The 12,725-nt window shown below is 41.6% G+C and overlaps 2 protein-coding genes across 9 annotated transcripts in view; one reads left to right on the forward strand and one right to left on the reverse strand.

The window, feature by feature from the left end:
- The first annotated feature begins 558 nt into the window (after positions 1–558).
- slc22a6l (solute carrier family 22 member 6, like) lies at positions 559–9,155 on the forward strand. Of its 2 annotated transcripts, none has more exons than XM_082548539.1 (12): positions 559–692; positions 911–941; positions 1,032–1,526; positions 1,614–1,717; positions 1,862–2,016; positions 2,110–2,278; positions 2,381–2,504; positions 2,591–2,706; positions 2,801–3,015; positions 3,100–3,208; positions 4,860–5,063; positions 9,006–9,155. In XM_082548539.1, the coding sequence occupies exons 3-12, from the start codon at positions 1,122–1,124 to the stop codon at positions 9,133–9,135; spliced, it is 1,731 nt and encodes a 576-aa protein (XP_082404665.1). In that variant the 5' UTR covers positions 559–692; positions 911–941; positions 1,032–1,121; the 3' UTR covers positions 9,136–9,155. The 2 variants fall into 2 exon arrangements, with proteins under 2 accessions (XP_082404665.1, XP_082404666.1); XM_082548540.1 differs by lacking the exon at positions 9,006–9,155 and adding an exon at positions 5,312–7,127.
- The window catches only part of nrg2a (neuregulin 2a), a 79,501-nt gene continuing 75,924 nt past the window's right edge, over positions 9,149–12,725 (reverse strand). For all 7 annotated transcript variants that reach the window (XM_082548532.1, XM_082548531.1, XM_082548533.1 and 4 more), the window contains one exon: positions 9,149–12,389. In XM_082548532.1, coding sequence (XP_082404658.1) covers positions 11,735–12,389 — 655 coding nt within the window. In that variant the 3' untranslated portion in view covers positions 9,149–11,734. The remainder of the gene's footprint in view (positions 12,390–12,725) is intronic.

The following is a 12,725-nucleotide window of genomic DNA, read 5'->3' on the forward strand; positions in this document are numbered from 1 at the left end:
ACTAATCACCAAGACACACACCAGGCAGTCTCAGATAGCAACATCTACTCCATAAGCGCAATACAAATATGAAAAACAAATAATTGGAAAAAGATTTTGTTTTTCTTTTGCCCTTTATGAATGGTTCTGTCTCATAGCCTTTCTTCTGCATTGCACGAATGGAAGGACACCTTACGATTGACTGATTGACTGCTAATTCTGTTGTGTAACAAAAGCTTGTTACAGATCTTTCAAATAGTTGAATATTTATCAGCATGATGCAACAAGTCAAACACATACTTGCTGTTTTTCAGTTGTTTAAAGGTGTCGTATACCTTTTTTGTACATATATTACCAGCAAACCGGCCCTTGCTTGATTTGCGAACAATTCAAGAAGAAAGAAAAGAATATTTCAAAAAACGAAAGAAAGAAAGAAAATGACAAAGAAAATCAAATTCAGCCGGCCTGACACGTATGAACACACACACACACACACGTTTGTGCGCACGCACTGCCCTTCGTGTTATGTAGTCACTAAAGGGCAGGGAGTGCATCTCAGAGCAGCGAGCTGAGCATAGTTATGTGCTCACTCTTGATGCTGAAGCTCAGTTGCAGTGAAGGACTTGACGCTGCCACTATACAACAAAGAGTACTCTACCTCAGCTTTCGCAGAACAAGCTGGTAATACCTCAAGAATTCACAGTGTACTTCAGGTAATCCAAACTTCAGGAAAGCTTTTGGAATTTGTGAGCCGATTGCTCACTTTTCCATGGTGCAGCAACAAGACGACTTTAACTTTATTTAGCATTTATAGCTTTGTTTTTTAAGGACTGTCTGTGGACCACTTTGCTAGCATTCATTTGAGCTGCATTAATTGTTTTAATGGCGATGCTACAGTAACCAACATAGTCACTGTGCATTCTTTTTCCAGTTTATCTAATTAGAGAAGACTAACTTGGCAGGTAAGTCTGTTTAACTCTCTAATATTTAACACTATCACAACATTCAGTGGTTGTTTTTCACAGCCAGTGTTTTTTTCAATGTTGTCACAGGTGCCGGAACCAAGTTCATTGGGAAACAACAGCATAATCTAGTGCCATTAACATTAAAGTCACCTTCTAGCGTTCTAGTTGTACAAAAGCATGGGGTTCAGCGACCTCCTTGAGCAGGTGGGCAGCACAGGCCGCTTCCAAATCGTCCACGTAACCCTCCTCTCCACACCCATCCTTATGTTGGCCAGCCACAACCTGCTGCAAAACTTTGTGGCTGCGGTGCCTCCTCACTACTGTAGCGCTCACTCAAATCTCTCACAGTCCCAGCTGAGCCCAGAGGAAGCTTTGCGGATCACAGTACCACAGGACCACAGAGGAAAATTGCACAGGTGCCAGCGTTACGTTGTTCCACAGTGGCACCTCCTGGATAAAAATGGGACCTCCAATTTGAGAAATGAGGGAAACAGTGTGGATGATCTGGATGCTGACCTGCAAGGATGCATAGATGGCTGGACGTACAACATGGCTGACAGAAGCTCCACAATCATATCTGATGTAAAACTGCATTTTTATCACACTGTTTCAGTCAACTTGTCATCGCAGTGCAGATGTTCATATGTTGTAATGTGCATTTTTTGCTAGTGGCATTTAGTGTGTGACCAGCACTCTTTGAAGCAAATGGGACAAACCATCTACATGGGAGGCGTGCTTGTGGGAGCGTTTCTCTTCGGAAGCCTTGCAGACAAGTAACACCAATAATATACAATAAGCTGAATGTGTAATATTTTGACTCGTCTTTGAAAAGAAAAATCTTAATTGCCCAGTGGCATGAATAATAAACAGTTCAGCAAGTCAAATAATGTTTCACCGATGGCCCTCATGTCTTCTAGATATGGTCGACGTATCCTCCTGCTCATGTCTTACCTTCTGATGGCGGTCTCTGGAACATGTGCTGCATTTTCTCCTTCCTTCCCTCTGTTCTGCTTTTTCCGGTTTGGTTGTGGCATGGCTCTATCTGGCATATCACTCAACACCTTGTCCCTCAGTATGATTTTTAGTTCCTTTATTTTACTTGACTAAAGGGATGTTGATGACATGGGCTCCCAATCTTATGAAAATGTGTTTCATCTGTTTCAAGTTCTTGAGTGGATCCCCACTCGTGTGAGAACTGTGGTGGGCACGATGAGTGGCTACTGTTACACACTGGGCCAGCTGATCCTGGCATTGATGGCCTACTACATCCGGGACTGGAGGTGGTTAACCCTGGCTGTGTCTTTGCCTTTCTATGTGTTCTTCCTCTACGCATGGTGAGATGGCAATCATTGAACTGAAAAGTTTCAACTATAGTCACCAATGTAAGCTAAAACATTTTTAAAAAATGTAGCAAACCTAACCAATATTCCTTATAGGTGGTTTCATGAATCCGCAAGATGGTTGGCCTTAAAGAATAAGCCTGATCGGGCGATCAAGGGACTTAAAAGTGTGGCTAAGTTTAACAGACGGTGTGATGAGGGAGAAAAAATTGACATTAAGGTAAGGGAATATTTTTAAACTTTGGGATAAATCTGTGTTTCACATAAACAGACTGTATATTAACAATGTTTTCTCTTTGTGCACAGATGCTCCAGGAGTCCATGAAGAATGAGCTGTCCATGTCAAAGGGCTCCTACACTGCCTTGGATCTGTTCCGCACACCCTACATGAGGATTAGCACAGTCTGTCTGGCAGCTGCCTGGTGTGTGTGTGCTGCTCTTGTAGAAACACTCAGTGACAGATTTACAGCACCTTCTGTGAAACTGCAATGACACCAAGTGTATTTTTATATTTAGGTTATCAACCAGCTTTGCCTACTACGGCCTTTCCATGGATCTGCAAAAGTTTGGAGTGGATATTTACCTGATACAAGTGATCTTTGGAGCTGTTGACATACCAGCTAAAATCATCATCGCTGTGACTATGAGTTATATAGGGCGCCGGCCGTCGCAGTCTGCTGCTCTCATCATCGCTGGGGTCACTATCTTGATCAACCTGCTGGTACCTTATGGTATGTCAGAACACAGACATGTGCACAAGATAAGGCTGAGGAGAAGCAAGTGAGTGACCTGATGGATGTTCCGCTTTTTTGCAGATCAACAAACTCTGCGGACCTCTCTGGCTGTTGTGGGTAAAGGTTGTCTTGCTGCATCTTTCGTCTGCTGTTACCTTTACACTGGAGAACTGTACCCAACCATTATTCGGTAAGTCTCATCTGGCAAAACCATAAAACTATCAGCAAGGAAACCTAGATGACTTTGGTTTAACAATGAAATCTAGGTTTCGCTGAAGAGCAACAACTAAGGATAATCGCTAATCCAGGGGTGGCTGCTTTTTTGTTTTTTATACAGTAGTAGATTTACAAATTCTGTGAACTGGAAAATCTATTGGTAACACTTTATAATATGAACTGCAAATTGCAGGCAAGTACGCTGTACTTACGTGCATTTTGAGGGCAACAAGTCAGGTTTTTGCAAAAAATAATGAACAAGTACACTGTAAGTACCCTGTACTTACATGCATTTTGTGGGCAACATGTCAGGTTTTTGCAAACAAGTGAAACAAGTACAGGGTACAAACAGTGTACTCGTTTGAACGTTTTTGCAAAAACCTAACTTGCCTGCAAATTATTCACAGGTCATGTTATAAAGTGCTACCAGACTTTTTATGTTTTCAAACTGAAGGACGGTCTAAGCCAGACCTTCCCAAAGTGTGGGGCCGGGGGGGGGGGGGGGGGGGGGGGGGGCTACAAATCACGGACAAACAGTGTCCCACATTCTTGATTTTTAGTTCACACACACTTGTTGTAATGACTAACTACTCCTGACATTTTGGAGATGTTAGCTCTGTATACAGTAAAGTTACAGAGGGATACAAATAATATCAGGCTGATCCTGCCACGATTTGTTCCCCCTGTCTAAATCACGGACAAACAGTATCTCACACTTGTTTATGTTTTTCAACCCATTTTGCACAGCGAGGCATTTTTCGAAAATGAATTGATAGCAATGTTGAATATTATTACACGGGGGAATAACAACTACACGTAAAATAATCACACCGTGATGCCTCTGCCTTTCTAAATAGAGGGACAGTAACTGCGTGTGTATATGTAAGCCTGTAAAAACCGAAGATAGTCAGATTAACAGTATTTTGTCTCTATCTGCCATTCTGCAATTCATCTCCGGTAAACAATAACGTGGCGCAAAACGTTTTCAAAAATACTCGTGTAGGTGTGGACGTAGCATAAAAGAGTTAGTAGTTTATTTTCTTACTACCTGTAATTTATTGCAGTTTACTTGTATTTGCTTAATTGTTTACTAAATGTTTGAGGTGTGAAATAAACCGCAATGGAGCAAAATATGGGTGTGTGTGGTTGGAGGATGTGTTTGTGCACGCGCACACGCGAACATTTTTCTTGTAAAACAAAGGGGGGCCCAGCAAAAAAAGTTTGGGAACCACTGGTCTAAGCAATGAGTTCCAAATAATGTCTTTGTCACGTAGAAAACCTGAACTGTACCGTTGAAATTGTGCTGATTTTTCTTATATTAAGAAATCTAAGGTATTAAATGTGTAGACAAACTTCTTTACACTGATATAAAGAGGAGTTTGAGGAGTTTCACTGGTCTGGCCCACTTAAGTTCAACGTTGGCTGGATGTGGCCCATAATGACATCTCTGCTCTAATATATGGTTTCATGACATTTTAATAGTCTAAGACTGCACATGCACTTCTTTACTATCACTAAAATAATTTACATATTTACTGACCCTCTGTTGACACAATCTCTGACTTTACTAGTGTGTAGTTATGACTGTTTGCAGCTGTTTTATGGTTTTATGTCTTCTCTCTCAGTCAGAATGGCATGGGATTGGTGTCCAGTATGGCACGTGTAGGAGCTATGGTGGCCCCCATGGTGCGCCTCACGGGAGACTACATACCTTGGCTACCAGGTTTAATCTATGGAGGGGCGCCAATCCTCAGTGGGGTTGCTGTTATATTTCTTCCAGAAACGCTTGGCACACCCCTTCCCGACACAATACAAGATGTGGAGGAGAGGTAAGATTGAGTTCCAGGACGCAGCATGTGTTCCTTTTATTTTATCTCTGCATGTCCCAGAATCAAAACATTAATTTTAGAAACAGAACTCAGGAGGACTCGAGGGTAACGTATACAGCAAATAGCAAATCATCATGGTTTACTCAAGGCCAAAAAAAGCACATAAGACTAGAAGAGAGAAAGAGAAAGGGAGAGAAGGGAGAAAAAAAATAATGTATCCACATTTGCATTTTCTATTTTGCACACAGGGGATCTGGGAAACGCTCCAAAATGTCACCAAAAGAAACAATAATCTTGGAAGACACCGGGGCAAACCTCCTAAAGCCTGTTGCCTGAGTGTTTTTGTACTCCACATGTTAATGAAAGTAGAGTGAGTGCTACTTTTATCTCTTCTCTGTTTGATTTCCACAAATTTGGTTCACCTTATGATTGCTGGACGAATGTTTTTTCTTTCGTTTTGTGAACAAATGAGTTAAATCCGAAGCGAACGCCACCGTGAAAAGAACGCTGTGGACAATCAGACCTGTTTATCTGACAATCAGTAGATTTCAGGATCTTAATCTTACTTTGCACATGTCATTATTATTATTATTTTTTATTTGTATTTTGAATGTGTAGAGCGATTTCTTTATTTGAGCCTTTCACAGGTTAAAGACGGCATCCACTGGTATCTTTATTGTTCTATACACAAGCCCGTATTGGAAAACAATTGCCTTTTTGTCTTTTAAATCAAGACTTCTTATAATCCTTTTTAAATCTCAAAGTCTGTCTTTTTTATGGACGTTTGAACACAAATACTAGTAAAACCCCTTTCAGTCTACTTCATCTGGCATGAGTCACTTTGAGCTGAAGTAACTAAAACGAGACAGAACAAGAAATCAAGGATTTGGATTTAAATAAAAGCAGCAGATGAGCCACACAACAGAAGGCACAAAGTATAAAAACTAAATAAATAGATTCACAGCAGGAATCTGACATGCCGTTGCTTTTCACTGCCCCCCCACACACACAGTTTTGCTATAGCATTGTTGTTGTGAACACAAGAGTAAAGGCAGATTTCCCATGAATTATGTGAAATGAACCCCCACTCTTTAAAAATTGAACACCCTAGTTAATGTTTGAAGGGCAGATCAGTGTTTTGTTGCTGAAGCAGGTAGCTTGGATGGGTCAGAGGATTTTGTTTGTGTTTTTCATAAGACAGCCTCCGAGAAATGTAGTTTCTTAGATTTCAGTCCATTTAATTTATTCAACTACTTTTGTTCTCAGCACGCTGCACGCTCTGGATTTAACGCCGCTCTCTTGAGTTCTCACAGTTACCACCCGGAAAACGATCATCACGCAAGCAAAAATGTAATGCAGTAGTTATCAATGTAGTTATTAAACGGATGGTGGTCAGCGAAAAGAATGATAAGAGTGAATATTATGGAAACATTACTTGGTCTCGTCTAGGGTTGCCAACTCCCTGAAAAATAAATAAGGGACACCTCGTGGCCAGGGCCGGGCGACCCAGTTGTCTTCACCCTTCCCAGTGTGGTGAATTTTCTAGCTCTTTTTTTGTGTGTGAAATTATTTTTTTAACCATTTGACTTGAAGTTGATTTAAGTAGATGCATATTCTATTCTTTGTGATATGAACACATGTGAAACAAATGATCATTTAGCCATTTATTTTTAGCTCAAAATGACAACATTAACACAGTAAAACAGGTCTCTTTCTTAAACAGAAGCCTGTCATGCTTAACTTTTGAGAATATAAGTAAATCTTTCTTTAAAAGCACTCTGTCCTGCTTAACTTAAAATAATAGAAAACAATAGAAAGAAAAATATTCTTGTAACAGTGCACATTTAGTGCATTTAGTACAATTGGCTTCAGTTGAGGTATTATTTCAGCTTTTCTAATGCTAATCAGCTGCTCCTGTTTGTAAACCCGCTTGTTCCCATGATTATGCATCATAACTCATCATCATTATTCATCTATGTATTACTTTTATGTATTAGTCATCAATTTGTTGTAATCATCTATCCTTGCAGTTGTTTATTACACAAAATAAATTATATTATCACACTTCTGGCCACATAGCGCTGATATTCACTGCACATGCCCATATTAACGTTTTCCAGCCAGGTGTTTTCCTTTTCCCATTCTTCCCTTTCTCTGAGGGGAACAAACATTGCTGCTCTAATGCTGGGCTCACACTGTACGGTTTTTGGCCCATTTTGATCCGATTTTTGAGTGATCGGACCGATTTTGGCCTTCATCGTGCGTCGTGTAGTATACGTGGGGTAACGAGAAGTGATTAACACCTCACGACCAGCTCCCGATCATCAATCGCTCGTGAGGGTGTCACCACAGGCGCTCACACTGCTCGATGGAGCAGCACAGCTGTGCAGCGTGTGATCTGGACACAAGCGATGGAGGCACAACTTGTAGAACTTTGGAAAGCTCATCCGAGCCTTTTCGATGTGGCATCACAAAATTATCACGACCACAACAACCGTGAAAATAGTTGGATTTACACTGCTGCTCAATCACAGCTGCCTGATCAATGTTTTTCATTAGCAATTTAGCAAAGTTGATGGTGGTGGTGGTGTGTCTGTGTGAGTGAAAGACAGAGAGAGCGAGCGACAGATTTTCTGTTATAACCTTCATTTTATGGAGGCACAGTGTGAGCTCTCAGGTCGCATCAGAGCATCGGGCCGTATAGTGTGAGACCCTGCATCGTGACCTATGAACGTCTAACCCCTGTGAGTCAATCGTGCAGTTTGAGCAGGAGCTGAATAACGTGACTGAAAAAAATCGCACAGTGTCTGCCCAGCTTTAGGTGTACTGTCATCCGAGACTTGCACCGCAGAGTCGGCGTTTGTTCCCCTGTTGACCATGCTTCTTATTGTGGTCATCTGTTGTCTTCCGGTATTTTCTCCGCAAGCGACCTTTCCTCGACCAATGAGATGAGCGGTAATCTGAATTGTCATACTCGAATTGTCATAAGTGTGCTGTCAGCTCATTGGTCACAAAGCAGGAGAGGGGCTGGGAATTATGTTTTCAAACAAAGTGTTAATTCCATAAACATTTATAGACTACTTTTGATTCTCACTGTATTACGGGACAAAGTGCGTCCCTTATTAGCTCAATACGGGACGTGTGCTTTTGTTTCGAAATACGGGACGATTCCGTATTTTAAGGGACGGTTGGCAACCCTAGTCTCGTCCCTTTCCTTGAATCGGTTCAGCGGATTTGCTGCTTTTCTCTCAGTTACTGCTGTTACACGGATGTGAGGGGGGATGTTACTGGTAAAGGAGGAAACAGTGCTGATGCGGAGCACCACTCACGCCTACATAGGGTGAACTCTTGTGATTTGAAGACTTCCGCATCTTGCTGCTTGTGACACCATCTAGTGGTGCATATATGCCAATGCAGGAGCTGAACTTCCCATCACGGGAAGGTATCCATGTGAGGAAAAAAAAATTAAAGGTGGAAAACTAAATCTAAAATGAAATCTTGACCATATTGAGGTTTTGTCTTTCAGTGTTTAAATATTGGACTTGGATTTCACATATTGTAGCTACTCTCATTTATCAGAACAGTTGATATTTTGGCCATAGAGTCATCCATGATTAACAAAAAAGGCAGCGTCACAATACTAGTATGCTTTGGTTCGTGTTCCTTAAAAGATCCGTCTGGAGTGAAAAAACCCAAACAAACCAGGATTTACAATAAATAGATTCATACTTATAGCCTCATATCAACATGTATGTTTTCAATTTAAGGCTCGTACTTTCCTCTTTGAAATAGTTAAAGTTCGCCAGTGCTCTTGCTCTCACGCAACAAATGCATTGTTGTGTGTGTCTGGCACTAACTGTATGAAACTGCTATCTAAAACCTTTTGGTTGCAACATATAAACCCTCGATCACTGTATTAAATAGATTTTATTTCACTGTCAGGTTTTATGCGTGTTCTCCTGAGACACCTTGCGCACGCCAGACGAGTCCAACCCCAAGCCAAGAAAAAAAAAAGAAAGAGAGAGAGAGAGAGATGAATCAAAATACAGAGCAAGGCGGTCTACAGAAATGACTACAACGTAAAATGATATGAATAAAGATTTATTTTCTCATATGAACAGGTGGATTCATTTTTCATTGTATTTTACAATCTATGACAATCTCGCAAGTTTTTTCTTTTTTCTAGCATATTTCAGGAATGACATGGGGAAAGGTTCTTTTTTATTGCTGAATGTTAAATGAAATACACTTTCACTGACTGGAAAAGAATTGTCTGCTGCTTTTTTTGTGTGATTTTTTTTTTTAAATCTCTTTTTTTTAAACCATGCACCCATCTAACCTTGACCACAAGGACATGCAGAGGAGAGGTGTTCAAACATTTCAAGCGAGGGTGGGGTCGGGGGGTCATAAATTTCAACAGAAGAGGCTGATTGGACGTGCCCGGTAGCATCTCAAATGGGTGAGAGGACTGGCAGGGTGAAGGGGCTGTCACATTAAAACTGGAGGTGAAGTCTTCTTTTGCACTTTTCTGACATACAAAATTAGACCCAGAGGTGAGAAACTCAATGAAAACATCTGCATGTTGTGACCGATGTGTGACCATCCTCTATTGCCATGCCACTGTGCATTTACCATATACCAGTCAGAATTGCAGATCAGTGTTTAAAAGGCATTTCCCCCCCTAATTGCAGCATTCCATTATTTTTTAATAAGGAGGAGCAGAAATATACCGACAGAGATGAAACATCAGCTGTCCTTTCTGTGCGAGCCACACTGACGGCTGTGACTTTGAGATATCTTTCAAATATTTACTTCTCCCTCAGTGGAGGACAAAGGGCTTAAAATGAATTTATTCACTTTCAAAATCATCATTTACAGGCTAAATTTTAAATGACTCCATCAGTCAACAAGACAAAGCAGTACACATTACTATCAGAGGAGAAACTATTTGGATTCTATCGGCTATTACTGGGAAGTATGCACGTGAGGTGGAGGGATCTAAGCCGAGTGATAAAATAATTCACAGACACAGTCATTCAATGGACGTGACGTTAAGTGAACAAGAAAGGCTGAAAACATGATAGACGGCTGCATAATGGCTTTCAAAAAATAACTCGGGTAAATATGCATTTGTATCATGTTATTTCATTCTACACTATAGGCATCACATTTTTTTTCCACACAACACACTACAGTCACCTCTTAGAAAATGATGTAATCAAACAGCAAAATAGAAAGTTTGCATATTTTTGCATCATATGATCCTCCAAAGTTTCACAGCTATTTCGTTAATATTGTCTAGTATGCTCTGTACTGTGATCCACTGAGCTGCTTCCACCTGACTTTACTTTTCTCTGCATGGGAATGATCGGGGTACTAGTAACTGCGTGTTAACACGTAGGTCCTCAGCATCTGTGAACTTGAATCTTAGGTAGACCTAAACTTAAGAAAGAGGTTGAGCAGGGCTTGAGGTGGAGGCGGGGGGATGAATGTGGAAATCCTGAGACGCTGGTGGCCTTAAACGTAAGCCACGAAAACAGAATGGACACAGAAGGATGATTAGGCGTGGGATTCGAGTGAAAACAGACGCAATCTTTTTGTTTTGCCACTGCCTCTGACAGCAGGGGTCACCCTGTGCCAAGCGGCTCAGTGTTTGTTGGCCACATACCAGGCTGAAGCAAGGAAAACCTGTTGGGAAATAATCATTTTCAAAAAATTTTTTTTTAAAAAAGGACGTAAATGGGGCGGGCTGGGGAGGGGCAGAATAGCTGTAAACACATCAAGCAATGACCTGCATAACATACAACCCTACAGCAGCCTTGCCTGCTCACCTACACTGGGGTCACTGTTCTGATTAACCACTTTTCTGTGAACCTCCGAGACTCTTTACTCTCACTCTCCTGAGACACCAGTAGACCCACACATTTGATGTTACCACAACAAACAGTGAAGTTCATCTAACAGTCACAAACGCATGCAAGCAACACACACAGGTGCGCACGAGCGTGCACAAACACGCACACACACTCGCAGACATTTATGCACACGCAACACAATTTCTCACTCTCTGTGACTCTTTTTCTCTTGGTAGACATTAGTTAGCGGGCAAAAAAAAAAGAAAAAAAGAAAAGAATCTACATCGCATTTATGAGGCGTTCTAATAAATCCCAAATCATAAAAGAAAACCCTACAGGCGAATCATATTATCATATGTAAACATACACTTTATGCTGAAGTGGTTTATATCGCGTGATATGGAAGGGGTTAGACTTCTCGAAGAATGCAATTTGGAAAGAAAGTAAATAGGAAACCAGAGAGGAAAAACAAAAACATAAATGTGTATAAAAAAATGAGGCGTCCATATAAGAAAGGCTACAAAAACCTCCACTGGCCCTCTGGCATCGGCATACAGCAAAAGGCACCACAATATTACTCTATTTTTTAACATTGTGAAAAAACTGGCACATCTTTTTATGCTGTAAATCAAAATGTACATATAAATAGAGTTTTCCCTATAAAAAAGTCTTTGCTGTTAACTAGTAGACAACTTTTGCTAAAATGAAAATAAATATTTCATTTGTTTAGAATATCTGTCAGTTATATAAAATAAAAATATTTCTTATAGATGCAGGTCTATACTATATTGATTTTTGTCGGTTCATTATCACTCTTTAATGCGGTGTATTGTCCGGTTTGGAGCGTGACTGTGTGAGTCTCGTATGCGTGTTCCCATGCCCACTGTGTCGCCCTGACGAGTTAGAAGTCCGACTGTCCGCCGGCCTGTAGATGGTGGAAGGCTCGGCGTTCATGTTCTGCATACTGAGGAAGGGCGTGCTCTCGCCGTCCTCCTCTGACTCACTATCTGTTAGACAGCTTCGAGACCCATAGTCCCGAGATGCCTCGTATCCTCGTGGGGCCACGTGGCCATTCAGTCTGGATCTCCGCCAGCGCCGGCTTCCAGTTCCACTGGACCCACTTCTCTTTGGTTGCTCCCGAGAGGACAGATACTCCTGGGTGGTCTCATAGTCTTCATCCTCAGCCAGCCGGTAGGGGCTGGAGGGAAGGCTTCCCCTGCTGTCATTTAGATAGGTTCGACGCTGCTGCCGGTAAGGCTCCTGGCAATGAGCATCGTGTAGGGGCACCTGGTAGCGGCGCAGCAGAGGCTGGTCATCCTCCAGGGGGTACGGATTGTGAACAGCAGGAGGGAGCGACATGGCGTGGCTGGCATTGGGGGATGTGATCTGGAAGGTAGGCACCTGCGGGGGCAATGAGTAATGGAAATCCACTGGGGATAGGCGGGCTGGTGTTGTCAGGGCTGATACGTATCTGTGGTAAATACAGAGAGGAGGAGGAGGTCATAGTTAATTGGAGAAGAACAAAGAATTATGCTGACAAAGACAGCTGCACATACAGTAACCTAGCGTGAATGTTTTAAAGGTATTCTTTAAACTAATGAACATTATACCCTGAAGCTGCACGTACACTTAAATATTCAGTCAAAGTGATTGCTTTTCGATAGAGACGTTTAGCTTAGAGTTTCACCTGAGCAGCACCGCTCCCTGCTGTAGGTGGAGCACTGGGCGTTGGCTACAGGTTGCCCCAAAGTGTAGTTTACTTCCAGCAATCCTCTGCAGTCTAGATAACTATATTACTGTTATATTT

Source organism: Aulonocara stuartgranti (genome assembly GCF_965226115.1).
Source record: "Aulonocara stuartgranti genome assembly, chromosome: 10".
NCBI lineage: Eukaryota > Metazoa > Chordata > Actinopteri > Cichliformes > Cichlidae > Aulonocara > Aulonocara stuartgranti.

Bases quoted from the DNA above. Each gene is read 5' to 3' on its own strand.
- slc22a6l (XM_082548539.1), top strand. From the start codon at position 1,122: ATGGGGTTCAGCGACCTCCTTGAGCAGGTGGGCAGCACAGGCCGCTTC. The intron at 1,527-1,613 runs GTAAAACTGCAT...ATTTTTTGCTAG, and splicing joins GCTCCACAATCATATCTGAT to TGGCATTTAGTGTGTGACCA. The intron at 2,707-2,800 runs GTGTGTGTGTGC...TTTTATATTTAG, and splicing joins GTCTGTCTGGCAGCTGCCTG to GTTATCAACCAGCTTTGCCT.